This window comes from Nerophis lumbriciformis, linkage group LG28, assembly GCF_033978685.3.
Source record: "Nerophis lumbriciformis linkage group LG28, RoL_Nlum_v2.1, whole genome shotgun sequence".
NCBI classification, from domain to species: Eukaryota; Metazoa; Chordata; class Actinopteri; order Syngnathiformes; family Syngnathidae; genus Nerophis; species Nerophis lumbriciformis.
In genome coordinates this window covers 15,684,741-15,700,566 of record NC_084575.2, presented here as the reverse complement: position 1 = coordinate 15,700,566, position 15,826 = coordinate 15,684,741, and the positions used below count along the sequence as shown (strand labels likewise).

Here is a 15,826-nt window from a genome sequence, read left to right as displayed (position 1 = left end):
TAGAGTTGGAGTCAGGAGTGTTTGGACATTGACGGGAGTTCTGAATCATGTTTTTCTTGACTGTTTTCTGCCCATTCGTCCACCTTTTTATTTTGCAATCGTCTGGTTTAGCAAAGAATGATGCCATTTGTTGATTTTCGATGATGTATGATTGCAGTTAGACTGCAGTTGCATGGGATACATATCGGATTTATATCCACATACGAAAGAGGCCTTGAGCGGATTTGAAAAAAAACACAAAAAAAACTGAATTTTACTTTTCACATGAAACAATCAGATACATGTCACATATGGGCAAAAAAACATAATTGACATGCAATGTGAACATAGCTCATATTGCCCAATTTACCAAGTTCTGGTCCACTCACTGTCTAGTTACACAACAATAAAACTTGCACACGGAGACTTCCTGTTCAGTACAAAGTCAACTTAAAAAAAAAACAGCATTTTCCTAGATTCTATCACCACAACAAACAAAATGCACATATTCCTTTTTTTTCCATTCATTAAACAATTAATCGAAGCAACAGAAAATAAATCAAAACTTTTTCTAATTAAATGAATCGAAATGAATCAACGAAAGCTATGCTACGACAGAGATGGCAAGAATGTGTGGATATCCTGCGACACTCAAAGCAGATGCATTTCCAACGATAAAGTCAAAGAAATCTGCGAGCGGATGAGGGTATGTCTACAGAATATATTAATTGATGAAAACTGGGCTGTCTGCACTCTCAACGTGCATGTTGTTGCCAAATGTATTTCATATGCTGTAAACCTAGTTCATAGTTGTTAGTTTCCTTTAATGCCAAACAAACACATACCAATCGTTGGTTAGAAGGCGATCGCCGAATTCGTCCTCGCTTTCTCCCGTGTCGCTGGCTGTCGTGTCGTTTTCGTCGGTTTCGCTTGCATACGGTTCAAACCGATATGGCTCAATAGCTTCAGTTTCTTCTTCAATTTCGTTTTCGCTACCTGCCTCCACACTACAACCATCCGTTTCAACACATGCGTAATCTGTTAAATCGCCTAAGCCGCTGAAATACGAGTCTGAATCCGAGCTAATGTCGCTATTCCTTGCTGTTCTATCCGCCATGTTTGTTTGTATCGGCATCACTATGTGACGTCACAGGAAAAAATCAGGCACTTTGAAGCTTATTTTAGGGATATTGCGTGATGAGTAAAATTTTGAAAAAAACTTCGAAAAATAAAATAAGCCACTGGGAACTGATTTTTAATGGTTTTAACCCTTCTGAAATTGTGATAATGTTCACCTTTAATCATATCAGCTGTAGGCAACTTTGTTCTATATCTTGACTACAGTGAATAACATTCATACAGTACATGCACAAATGTTCCTCCAATGGCTAACAATAAACTAATAAAGTAACTAATACAGTTGATATACGCGGACACAGTTTCCACACGGCCGCTGTAAAAAAGCGCACGAGAGTAATGGTGTGTGGGTGCTATGATTTGTTTGGCGGCTAAAGCAAAGTTTTATTATTTTTTTCAAATTAATGATGACGTGCATTTATTATAAATAAAGAATGAAAGCAGAACATTTTACAACTATTTTCCCTAACATAGGCATCAGGGCAATAAAGTGTGTTTTATCCAATTAATCGATAGATGAGGCATCTATTTTAGCTGTTTTACTGTGTAAAACAATGGCCCATTTCTGGTCAGTCATTGAGGAGTCAACATAAACAGGTTCCACTGTGTTTTTTGATATATAAGTGTTGTTTAGCCATTACTATCAGCGTTTTTAGAAGGTTAAATGCCACATGTAACAAGACACAGTGCTAAGACCTTGGCAGGGATATTCTGTAAAAGGAAATGCCCGACCAACTCCTTCAACTACTGGCACATTAGAAGGACAGCTGTTTTAACAAGCTAGGGAATACTGACAACCTCTTTGCTGAGACAACTTGAGGCAACAGCTTTCTCAAGACAGAGCTAACAGGGTTGAGCATGCCGGCGGCGCATTCCATTCCCGACATTCAACAATTTCACCTTTACTTAAAAATGACTGAGGAAGGCTGTGTTCACCATTAATGCAAAAAAAAGAAGAAGAAAAAACGAGGCTTGCTCACACAACAGCAACAGGAGGCTTTGTGTGACCGTCGCAAACTTCCTGAATTGTGAAAGAGGAATGACATGTTAAAGAGGATCTGAGCATAGTCATAAATCACACTCATAATAAGCGCTCAACAATGTCTACTACTTTTGTAGGCATTTAAACACCATCATCACATTACTTACTACAATTTCATGATATTTCTGACTTTCAGTCCAAAAGTACCTCATAAGACAAATCAGCATGTGGCAAGACCAAAATTCAAGAAACGCAAAAATGCAATTTTAAGGGAAAAGAGAATAAACCTGTGGGTATGGTGAGCCAGCGAGAAGTAAAACCAAAACAGGCAGGAAGATATGAGAGTGTCCTCCGCTTTGTCCTTCTGCACATCAATGAGAGGTGGAAGTCCGCCAGATGTTAGCCACCAGACTAAATATGCTCCCGAGGACTATGGTCCAACCCCTTTGACACCAGACAAGAGTGGCAGAAAGCCCAGCAAACTAAAGCGCAGGAAATGAATGCACATTCAGAAAGGAAAGTTAACTCTTTGTTTACTGTGCAACTTACAGAAACCACTTTATTCCAAACCGGCAGAAACGCCAGACTGCTGCGTTAAAACCTGGTCTTGGTTTCACATAACTGCTTTAAATGAATGACTGCATAACTTAGTCTGACATGACTCATTGTTTTGTGCTTGGAACAACAGCAGTCTGTTGCATGCAAAAACGCAATGGAACCAGATAGAAATGAGTGTTGCTAAAAGTGTGGTATGTGGAGTCATTGTCACAAATTTAAAACTACAGTACTACCTCAATTACAAGCTAAATTGGTTCAGAGTCAACGCTATTAACTCAAAACACTCAGTCAATGTCACCCATTGAAATTAATTTAAATCAATTGAAGCTTGCTCCCCCCAAAACAGCACCATTTTAACATGAAACAACCTTTTAAAAGAAATAACTACTTTTAGATTAGAAATAATGCATAAAAAACTATACAATAGAATGTACTACTAACTACAGTATTTAAACATTTTTTAAAAGTAATAATAATGTACAGCTAAAAGTGTGGTATGTGGAGTCATTGTCACACATTTAAAACTACAGTACTACCTCAATTACAAGCTAAATTGGTTCTGTGTCAACGCTATTAACTCAAAACACTTAGTCAATGTCACCCATTGAAATTAATTTAAATCAATTGAAGCTTGCTCCCCCCAAAACAGCAGCATTTTAACATGAAACCACCTTTTAAAAGAAATAACTACTTTTAGATTAGAAATAATGTATAAAAACAATATAATAGAATGTACTACTAACTACAGTATTTAATTATTTTTTTTAAAGTAATAATAATGTGCAGCATTTATCTTTGAAAACAGTACGGAATCTCCTTGAAGCTGCTTCTCCGTCAAAAACACCATCAGCAGCTTCTGCATATTTTCATGGATAAATGTCCGCTATTTATATATTATTTTAACAACCTTGGCTGGCGTGATTTACTCATTCTGCTTCCATATGATGAAGACAAGCAGTGATGTAACTTTCAGTGTTAGCTGAAAGTTAATGCTAGCCAGTAAAACCAGATGTTTTGGTCTGATCTTACGGAGTACACTGACATTTTGCTAAGCCAACTAATGGCGGGGATGCTTATAACTCACATTTTTGATTGTAACGTAAAGCTAACATTTAGTCAAGAGACAACTCCTGTCTCAAAACACTCTTAAGTTAAGGTAGCTCTGTACTATATTTAAAATTAAAGGTCGTCTGACATACATACATAATTGATTAACCACTAACCAACTGACCTGCTTGACAATAAGATGAATCTACTCTGGAGAAGCAGCCCACATCTGCGGTCCCCTCCAAGGTTTCTCATTGTCATCCCTTTGGGTTGAGTTTTTTCTTGCCCTGATGTTGTGGCTTGTGCAGCCCTTTGAGACACTCGTGATTTAGGGCTATATAAGTAAACATTGATTGATTGACTGTCTGGACACATGGCATTACAACATGCACATGGTGACTTCCTTTTCACAGCAAAGTAAGCTTCAAAATAAAGCATATGTCAGTACTGGCTTTTATCACAACAATTAATAAGATGATTATTAGCCACAAGAAGATTTGCACATGTACAGTAGATTTATTGTCATTGTAGTCAAGACGTTAGGTAATTACCGCAACAGCTGTTAAGAGTATAAAATATTTGAAAACATCCATCCATCCATTTTCTACCACTTATTCCCTTCGGGGTCGCGGAAGAGGAATCTGCCAAACTGACGAAGGTTTAAAATATCAGTTATCACCCATTCTACTTATGTCTCTGGCCTGAGTCACAAATGTGCAAGCAATGGCTAGTTAGGAGGGTTACAAAAATGAGTTGCGTAACCTAATCAAATAAAGCATTAAATGAGATTTAATAAGATACTTAACTCACTTTCTTAACTTCAGTAATTACGTTAGTTACTTTAATCACAAGATACTGTGCTGTCTCCATTGTTTTACCATTGTCCAAGACAAAAGCTGCGATCGTTTACTTGGTTAATAGCAGCGTAGCTCAAAAAGTTAAAGGGTAACTATTTTAATCTACATTTAAAATACTTCCTTGTAGTCCAGATAGTACGTATCGGATATACTTTATTGTAAATTTTGCTCCAGTCACTTTCATAACCCGCTAAGATGTTCAATTCTGGAGGCGTTCCCAGATTGCAAATGGAATGGCACCCCAACCTCTCCAAAACTGTCATCATTTATCTTTTGAAAACGTAAGACTGTTTAAACCAGGGGTCCCCAAACTACGGCCCGCCAGCGTCCAAAATCTGGCCCGCGGGAAGTCCCAAGTTTAAAAAATATATATATATATATGTATATTTTTTATTTTTTTTAATCTGTCCTTTCTAATCCATTTTCTACAGCTTGTTACTTTTTAGGTAAATCCCTAGTACAGGGTTCCCCAACCTTTTTTCCAACAGGGACATGTTTAATGTATGCATTATTTTAACGGCAACAGCAAAAGAATGAACATGAAAAATGTGCCTTTTATTTTATATGTCCATTAATTTGCATTGTCCCATGTACAAAGGAGTTGTAATATACATCTATTAACAAGCGTAGTGGTGTATTTAGTGGTGCAGGCGAAAGTTTAAGTCGCAGAAAATGCGATAGTTTATAAATTATTGTTTCTGTGCGGCTGGGTAGCAAATGTGTCATGGACCGGTACCGGTCCCCGGACCGATGGTTGGGCACCACTGCCCTAGTACACTCTCATACAGACACAGAGACAAGGATTGTAACATACCTGCTCTAGTAGTATAATTAGATCCCACTAAACTGACACACTGCCACAGTTTCACCAGTACATCTCCACGGCAACCACAGTCAACAATATCAAATCATCACCTTGGGCGGTTTAACATAACAAGGAAGATTCAATACATGTTTTACCCTTCACATATAAAGACAAACAAGAACTTTGTGTCGCATGTTGTACACAAATAGAACTTCAAAATACTTGCCAAAAATCCGCATAGCTCCTTTAATGTTGCAGTAGGTTTCTTGGCAGCCTCCCTGATCACATTTCTTCTTGACTTTACACCAATTTTGAAGAGATCTGCCGGTGTCGGTAATGCCCCTGATGTGCCATATTTTCTAAATTTGTTAAGGATAGTCTTCATTGTGGACCACGGTACTGCATATCTGACTAATAACTTGCCAACCACTGGTTGTAACAAACTTACACCTTTGAACTATTAAGGTACCTATTATGACTTTTATTCGTCTTTGTGACAGCAGCTTTTGCTTTGTGATGAATAAAACATCAGGAAAGCATGTATATAATGAGCTGGACTGAATTGAGTAAAAGGGTGGTCACACTTCAATCAACTGAGCAAATTTTCTTTACTTTATTTGACCAAGAAGGGATTTCAGGGTCTTTTCTGACTTGCATGAAAGGATTTTACATGACAAAAACGTGGCACGGGCGTGTAAACTTCACCTTTGGTGTCCATTCAAACAAACCCTAGCAACAGTGTATCCTTGAAGTTTGTTGAGGACTTGAGTGCACACAGACCCACCCACCCAACGGCAGATGGTCTTTTTACACTGCTTATTTAAATTAGCCACAATTACCTCAGGACGCAACGTTGTAACAATGTTGCACCCATAAGATCTTTATATGTTAGTTTTTTTTTTACTTGGTTAACAAAATTAAGCAATTCTAAGAACAAGTGAACTGAACAGATACAGTAAGTTGTATTTCTCTACATAAACTTCAAGAAAGCAAAAAACAAACAGCCACGTTACCTTGCTTTTTTTTTTCATGATAGTGGCTGGTCAGTTATCCTTCAATAATTACGAGTCCGAGCTTGTTTAGTCGCTCTTTCATTCAGACAAAGCGCCTAATGTGCAGTCACAACCCCAAAGACCATTGCAAGGGGATTACACTGACTGAGGAAGGATTATAGGTTTGATAGCCTGCCCATTGCAGCAAGTGGCCAATGAGTGGTCAGCGAGACCAATAGCATTTTCAAAGACCAGTTGATGCCATGATGTGGAATATGGTACCAATAAACTACACAATTTGAAAATATAGCCTTTCTGTTTCCGCTCAGACATCTATAGACAACTCTCAAGGGAGTCTTAAAATGCTTAAGATGTCACACAAAAATGAAGTCAAATCAAAAGGCAAAGCCTGATTTGCACGACTGACCATGATGCATGTGCATGTCATTGTTATGGTTGCTAAGCGAGAGACAAAAAGTGAGCAAAAAACATGTAAAGCAAAACAAATATGTTAAGAAATACAAACTAACTTTCTTTCATAGCTTCTTTTTGTGCTTGTGCTGGCTGCTTTCATGTAAGAGTTCAGAAGTGTCCAATAAGATTAGAATAGTTACTAGATTTGTTGCAAGTCGCTTTTTGAAAAAGATAATCAACAGCAGGAATTCCCCAAACTTTTTGCTTCAAAGGGCCAAAGCGAAAAGATGCCAATGGGCCATGGGCCAAACACAGCGGTTTTAGGCGTACAGCTGCACAATAAATAAATAGTTTAATCTTATACTGCCATTATTTAAGGTAGTGGAGATAATCACGTTAGGCAACTTGTTAGCCTTGATGGACATTTCATCAATGATTGAGTGAGGTTAAAAAAATGTAAAAATATTTTTTTTTAAAAAGAGTATTACATTTCTGGTAAGCCACCCTTTGAAATGACTCGGCGGACCATAATTTCCCCCCGGTCCCCACTTTGGGCACCCCTGATCCAGCGAGTTCCGAATACTCGCTAAATTTAGCAACAAAGATTCTAACACTGATCCCTCCTGTTACTTCTTCTTATTCTCCAGTAGACCAGGGGTGTATGAGGTATATCACATATAGTCCAAGCGGTGGTTTAGGCCGGGGGTCTAGAGCCACATCTTTAGTGCCACCCGAGTGGCTCCCTGGAGCCTTTTCAAAAATGTATGAAAATGTAAAAAGATAAGGGACATTTTTTTTTTTTGTTTCAATATGGTTTCTGTAGGTTGACAAACATGACACAAACCTTCCTAAGTATTTGGCGAGCACCGTTTTGTCCTACTAATTTCGGCGGTCCTTGAACTCACCGTTTGTTTTCAACTATAACTTTCTCCAACGCTGCCCAAGAAAGACATGTTTTATGCCACTCCTTCTTGGTCTCATTTTGTCCACCAAACATTTTATGCTGTACATGAATGCACAAAAGGTGAGCTTTGTTGATGTTATTGACTTGTTGGAGTGCTAATCAGGCATATTTGGTCACTGCATGACTGCAAGCTAATCGATGCTAACATGCTATTTAGGCTAGCTGTATAAATATTGAACCACTATGTCTCGTTTATTTGAGTTTATATAATTTCCTTTATTTATGTCCTCTGTGTATTTAATTTATATTTGCATGTCTCATGACACATTATCTGTATATAATATTGGCTGCATTTCTGATAGTTGTTTCTGTGCTGTTATAGACCACAGCAAACGTTACCCAGCTTGCAAAGATTGTAATATATCCACTACAAGAAGACAGCCTGCCGTTTCCTTTAACTTGGACACACATCTATACCTTTGGCCATTGTAAGCCAGTAATTTCCAGTAATGTCACCCTCTGGGAAGCCTCCGTTTTACTAATGTTTTCCAATGCTGTAAAAATGTGTAGGAAAGTGGGCAACCCCCAGAAAAAACTGACAGTTTTCCAGACTACCACCGCTCATTTGTATTAGTGGCCCTTTTATAGAAAGAAGCGGGCACATTTTCTCCAGAGTAAATGCGGCAATTTGCTGGCCTGAAAACGGAGGCGTAATATTCCTCCTTTTCCAAATTACGCTTCTGGTGGAGGCCAATACCACCCCTGCCCATCTAACCCACGGGCCGGCACATTTACGCCTCGACTTTATACAGAACTCGAGGCGGAAATAAGTGTAACCTCCGAAGAGGAAAAAACAGACCCCCAATTTTCCACCTTCTATATAAAAACGATGACTAAGCTGCCAAAAGGACGGGCAAATCGGGAGCTTAGTGCTCTGCATAAAAACGACTACTGACACCTCAACTTGCTGCTGAGAGTGATACAAATTGTGTGTGTCAGGAGAGGCAAGGCGCACAAGGGATAGACTGATCCCAGGCCAGTGAGGTCACACAACACAAACTACTTCCAAATAAATCATATTAAATTCCTAAAATTAAAATAGACCCATATACCTACATGTAAATAAATGGGTTATGTGAAAAATGAAGGAGAAAAAAAAGTCTGTGCAGTCATCGACGTGACTCACATGACTCCGGTTGATTGACGGGCGAATGGGCGTTGTTGGCAAAATGTAATGAAAAATTTAATGTTGAGTCTTCATCGTCATCATGGATCAAAGTAAAAGACCAAAAATGGCATCAAGTGTCCAGTTTAGAAAAAGGAGAAAAGAAGAAGATGAGAAACAGTCACAAGATAAAGGTATGCAGATTTCCATGAGTGGCGTGAGTGATAGTAGGCTATAGGCTATTAATTATCCTCTCGCTAATATGTTGCTATTAGCCACAGAAGACGACTGTATTTGGTTTGTAGTTTTGGTGAGCAAGCAACTTTAAGAATGACGGCATCATGTCTTGCAACTAACGTCACCCATAGGCAAACGAGTCTAGTTTGCGTTTGCAACACAACACGTGCAATTTGTGGAAGTTCACACAAACGTCCTGACTGTGGAATTTTGTTTTGCTAAATGCCAAGTTAAATAACTTCTAATATACATTGACATGGCATTTTATAAGCAACATGTGATATAGCTTTTAAATAATTTGTAGTGTGTTAAGCTTAATTAATAGGATGTTAAATGTTAATAAAATTAGCATTATGGTCATTTTTATTGAGTAATTGATGCAAATGGAATCTAACTTATGTATTTTATCTCAACTGTACATTCAGGGGCACTTCTGAAATACACTATATTGCCAAAAGTATTTGGCCACCTGCCTTAATTCACATATGAACTTGAAGTGCCATCCCATTCATAACCTATAGGGTTCAATATCATGTTGGTCCACCTTTTGCAGCTATTACAGCTTCAACTCTTCTGGGAAAGCTGTCCACAAGGTTGCGGAGTGTGTTTATAGAAATTTTCGACCATTCTTCCAAAAGCGCATTGGTGAAGTCACACATATCATGATGTTGGTCGAGAAGGCCTGGCTCTCAGTCTCCGTTCTAATTCATCCCAAAGGTGTCATGTCCCAATGGACCTTGCTTTGTGCACTGGTGCAGTCATGTTGGAAGAGAAAATGGCCCGCTCCAAACTGTTCCCACAAGGTTGGGAGCATGGAATTGTCCAAAATGTTTTGGCCACCTGCCTTTACTCACATATGAACTTGAAGTGCCATTTCATGGATTGTCCAAAATGTTTTGGTATCATTGAGCATTCAACGTTCCTTTCACTGGAACTAAGGGGCCAAGCCCAACTCCTGAAAAACAACCCCACACCATAACTCCCCCTCCACCAAATTTCACAATGTAGTCCGAAATGTACCGTTTTCCTGGCAACCTCCAAATTCAGACTCTTCAATCAGATTGCCAGATGGAAAAGCGTGATTCATCACTCCAGAGAACGTGTCTCCACTGCTCTAGAGTCCAGTGGCGAAGTGCTTTACACCACTGGATCCGACGCTTTGCATTAGACTTGGTGATGCATGGCTTAGATGCAGCTCTCATTAAGCTCTCTGTGTACTGTACGTGGGTTAATTGGAAGGTCACATGGAGTTTGGAGCTCTGTAGCAACTGAATGTGCAGAACGTCGGCGACCTCTTTGCACTATGCGCTTCAGCAACCGCTGACCCCTCTGTCAGTTTACGTGGCCTACCACTTTGTGGCTGAGTTTCTGTTGTTCCCAAACTCTTCCATTTTCTTATATAAAAGCAGACAGTTGACTTTGGAATATTTAGGAGCGAGGAAATTTCACGACTGGATTTGTTGCACAGGTGGTATCCTGTGACAATTCTACGCTGGAAATCACTGACTTCCTGAGAGAGGCCCATTCTTTCACTAATGTTTGTAGAAACAGTCTCCATGCCTAAGTGCTTGATTTTATACACCTGTGATTAGGACACCTGATTCTGATCATTTGGATGAGTAGCCAAATACTTTTGGCAATATAGTGTATTTTGGACCGAGAGCACCCACTGGCCAATATGACAAGTCAGATACTTCAACAGTCGCCACCGTTGTATGTCATGCTCTATAGGGTAGTTGTTTCGCCCAATGCGTATATCTAGCCAGGACCACCTCTGAGTAAGATTCTGAGCCTAAAACCACATAGGCACACTTGTTCTTACCACAGGTACACAATGCTACGATCCGGCTGTCCGAAAACATAAGATATACTTCGCTGGCATTTTTTCAGCATTGTCAGTTCGCTAGCAGAAGTAACTAGCTAGTGGATGTGTCTGCAGTTCATAGGCGCTTGCATGCCGCATACACACACAGTATAGACTAAATACATTTTTCACACCACCAAAATATCATGACAGTCCATACAATTTATATTTCATAAAGACACACCAATTTTTTTTGGATTGATAAATCTTAAATATATATTCCCAAGACTTTTCCACAATTTCCAAAAAATATTGTATTTTCCATAACTTTTCCAGGGCCTGGAAATTGCATTTTATAAATGCATAACTTTTCCAGGTTTTTCAAGACCGTACGACCCCTGTATAATGTGTCTATGAGCTTGGGAAAACATGTAAATATATTAGTGGCGGTCCCAATTTATTTGTGGCAGGCCACGACAAATAATTAAATATATAGAAAATACTTTGTTACAACTGTTTTCTTTTTTTACTGCCACCGCAAACTTTAAAAATATATTGATGAACCAGAATTAGACGCGTGGTGTAAGAACATATTTCCTACACCACTGCCCAGGTTGCTCAGTACAACAATGCTGGTTATTAGAAAGACTGGGTTGCAGACCAACGAAGTAGCCTCTGGTCCCTAAGTTGAACACAACACAGAGTTTGTCTGTTCTCATTTAGAAATTGGCCATGCTTCACTGTCCAGACTACTAAGTACAAAAATGGGTGACCCAAGTTGACAATAATAATAATAAAAAAAAGATCAAGCCAATAACGTACATAACATTTTCACTCCTATGCTAGTATTTGTACTTACAACAATAGTCATACAGCAAATACAGCTTTTACTGGAACTGACTTGTTATATTTTAGATTTTTTTTTTTTAATTAGAGGTTGACCTTGTGAAATGGATTAATTAAAGTTCAATAGGTGGAGTAGCATTTTGTTGAAGTGTTGCAGTACTTACCCTTTTTTTCTTCTCTGAATTTACCTCATCGGCAGCTCTCTGGTACCTTAACAAAAAGGCAGAAACAACACAAACATGAGCGGACGTTATCTAAAACAACGAATCCCAACCCCTGTGCCGCGTTACATTAATGTGTTGTGGGAGATCATTAAGTGACACTATCCAATATTACTTTACTAGTGGTTGGAAAAGTATGAATTTACTACAAAAATGTTTGTTCATCTATCTATATCAGTAACACATAATGACATAACAATATAATAATATTCCACTAGGTATTGCAATGCACATAACTAACCTAAATAATAAGAGATTTTTGTTAGCCTTAGCTCAATACACATTATTTTAAACTATCATTTAGTCACAGAAATGAATGGGCTTATGAATTAACCATTTGTGGTACTTACATTCATATCACACTTAGACATGTTCCTCAAGCCTGATTCTTCATATTAGAGTTTGCAGAAGTCATTTTATTTTGTGCAAGAATTCTTTTGACTCACTTGGAGAAGCGCTCGGCAATGGCGTTGTTCCTCCCTCGCTGACTGACCAGTGACAACTCCTTCGCAGTGACACGCAACGACTGCGACTCCCACGTCTGTCGAGTGAACGGAGAGGGTTCCATGGTTGCAGCTTCCTCAATTCCTACGGAACAAAAACACAGTCAGAGCACGTCACTACAACATTTTTGCAGTGGTTTTGTGCTGCAGAACTCGGAACAGGCTTACCGAGTGTTATTTTGAATATTGCGTTCTGTAATTGTACGAGTTCTAACTTGCACTCCGGTGCCGACTTGATTGCATGCTGGAAAAAAACAACAAACATCTAAGCTGTTATTTTTGGAAGATTGGTGCATGTACTCTGTGGATAACTCAGAACCGCGGGGCTCAAAACACTGTTTCTATTTAGCTTTAGTCTGACCAGGCCATAATATAACCCTCCATTACCTTTTCTGTGTTTAGTAGAGTGGTTCTGGCAAGAAATCCCACTGCTGGTGTTCACATGGCGCCCTACAAATCATCATTTACAAGAAATGTCTCTCTAAAACTGTATCAAATGGATGTTGGGTTGTGAAATTGTGTTTTTTTAATTGGATGATCTTCTAGCTGCACTCCGTAACACACTTTATACCAAGAAAAGACAGCATGTGGATGCTTTAGTGATCGAATCTCTACCACACAACAACAGTGGAATCTCAAAAATAGAAGGCCCTGAAGGATGTACAATTTTAAATATCAAGAGCATTAACTCTGAATGTGTGTTGTCTTTTTTTCTTTTCTTTCTTGACTGTGCAAGTACAATAATAAAAGAAAAAGAACAGGACCACAAAATTGACGTTTATGAAGACTTTGTTGTTGCATCTCGGCCCAGGCTGATATATATATATAGCTACCATGACACTCATGAAAAAAAGAATAACGAAACTTCCCTTTTGTTTGCACTTCTTGTGTGTCATCGTCAACAGGCGGGTATGAATGTTCTCATTACTGAGTGGTTACCTTCTTCTTACACTTACATGACAGTGAGGAATGTACAAATGTGACTTGACTGTAAAGTTACTAAAGGTTTTATGTTGTCATTATTTCCTAATGTAAAAAATGTCTTACTATTAACAATTCAAAGTTTGAACACTGTTCTTCTGCCATTGAGGTTCCGATATAGGGAGTGGCAATTCGCCAGTCATGTTAAATCCTATGTAAACAAAGCAAAGCGGTATAAGTGTTTTATCGCTTGTGTGCAATATCCACCGCCAGGCACTGATTGTCTCATTCGGGCTCGCTTACATAATCATTAAGATGTCGACCTACTGTGTGGACTTTGGACTTACGAATTTAAACAAACATTTATCTCGCTTGCACTCTTGCCAATGTGAATGAACATACTATGATTTTACACTCACTGTCCACTGACACACCTAATTGTTTTTATTAAGTGTGTAAATATAGATCACCTGTGTTCGAATTGTAACATGTCATCAGGACATTGCAGGGGTGAAGTCACTGGGTTGTTGTATTGAGCCACAAGCAATCCAAAAATGATAGCAGGATAAATTAGGTTTTTTGTTTCCTGTTAGAATAACTGAAATTATAAAAAGAAATGAGAAGATGGGGCGTGTCCACACAATGGACCTTGTGTGAAGTCATTATGATCACAGTTTATGACGCATCAAAAAGGGAGTGCTCGCCACTGGGAAGCCTCAGTTCTTTTTTGGATGACAAAATTAATATGGTGACATTCAACTCTTATGACATTGCATTATTTAAGAAAAAACATACTTTATATCACATTACATTAATACAAACCACACCACTTTTAAATGCAGATCCAGAGTGAGTCCATAAGGAATGTGCACTCTTTAATGTGTAACAGTGAAGCTCAAGATTAGAAAACAATGGAAAGTATATTGAAAGGTTGGCTTGAAGACATTTGGGTAGAACTGGAGAAGCCTGCTTGGATTAACCAAACCTTTCACGCACGCACGCACGCACACACACACACACACACACACACACACACACACACACACACACACACACACACACACACACACACACACACATATATATATATATAAGTGTATATATGTGTATGTGTGTGTGTATATATATATATATATATAAGTGTATATATGTGTATGTATATATGTGTATGTGTGTGTGTATATATATATATATATAAGTGTATATATGTGTATGTATATATGTGTATGTGTGTGTGTATATATATATATATATATATATATATATATATATATATATATATATATATATATATATATATATATATATAACTAATACATAATTTACAGGTGCATGACAAAGTGGTTGGATAGAAAAAGTGACGACAAACAGTTGAAAAAGTTTAAAATGTCATGTTAATCCACAAACTACTAAATTTGATCATTAATTTCTGAGCTCAGCTTCAACGAAGCAGGCGCGCTGGTTTGTCGTGAGCACCACCGCAAAAGCTAGCACACAAACACTAATACATTTACAATAGTATATAACTATTTAAGCACAAATTTGATTACAAAGTATTAATTTGGTATGTTTTTTTATGGCGTAGCTCCAAGAGTTGTCTTACCTGTATGAACTTCCGTGGATTATTGAGGAAACTCGGAGACACCTGACACTAGCTGCCGCCTGGTGCCTGGTTGCCAGATGTCAATGATGCTTTCATATCGTCCTGCTCTTTGCTCAGGTAAATGATTCGTAAGATTCGTTAGCAATAAAAAAAAATGTATTTCGTTTTCTGTCCCTCTGTTGTAGTTAAAGGAAGTATGAAAACAATAAATGCCAATGATAAACGTGTTGTTTAATTAATACCTCTGTGACAGTGTTGTTTTTATTCAATCCCGAATTGCATCTCAATGAAATGTCCAGGAGTATCTAATTATCCAATTATGTGTTTTTGAGCAGGCCGTTTATCAGAGGGTTGTTTAGTGCATTTTATTTGTATTCATAGTAGAATTGATCATCGATAAACATCCACCCTGGCAACGCACTCCCAGCAAGGCCTGAAGGGGGCGGAGTCAAATAGAAGTCCCTCGTCATGTGACTTTCTGCACCAATGACCTTCAGTCTTACGTTACTTGTACCTGGCTGGCTGGCTTTTGTTGTTTGTACCCACACGGTAAACTTATTTTATTCTGTAAACGAAATGCAGAAGCGGAATAACGTTAATGTATATACAAGGAGAGCAACAATTGGAATGGAAGACTCGTTTGTGTCATAGATTGTTGGGCATGACTAGCTCAGAGTGTCGTTCTTCTTAAACGTCATCGTTGGTCAGCCATTTTGATTGTTTTTTGTGTACTGTACTTCTAAAATAACACTGAGACACTGTGATGACTGATGATTTTGTTTTGTGTTTTATATTGACAAACAATACAAATGCAAGTAAATGGTGTTTTCAGCTATGTTTTTTTTTTAAAC

At 38.3% G+C, this 15,826-nt stretch overlaps 1 protein-coding gene across 6 annotated transcripts in view; it reads right to left on the bottom strand.

The window, feature by feature from the left end:
- LOC133570898 (LIM domain and actin-binding protein 1-like) overlaps nt 1-15,104 on the bottom strand; it is a 30,856-nt gene extending 15,752 nt beyond the window's left edge. Inside the window, exons 1-4 of one of the 6 annotated variants that reach the window (XM_061923709.1) lie at nt 14,976-15,037; nt 12,620-12,695; nt 12,395-12,536; nt 11,892-11,937 (exon numbers count right to left, since the gene is read on the bottom strand). In XM_061923709.1, coding sequence (XP_061779693.1) covers nt 11,892-11,937; nt 12,395-12,516 — 168 coding nt within the window. In that variant the 5' untranslated portion in view covers nt 12,517-12,536; nt 12,620-12,695; nt 14,976-15,037. Of the gene's footprint in view, nt 1-5,591; nt 5,777-6,378; nt 6,514-11,891; nt 11,938-12,394; nt 12,537-12,619; nt 12,696-13,842; nt 13,864-14,975 lie in introns of those variants that run through there. The other 5 variants (XM_061923710.1, XM_061923708.1, XM_061923707.1 and 2 more) reach the window with 5 other exon arrangements.
- Between the last annotated feature and the right edge of the window lie 722 nt (nt 15,105-15,826).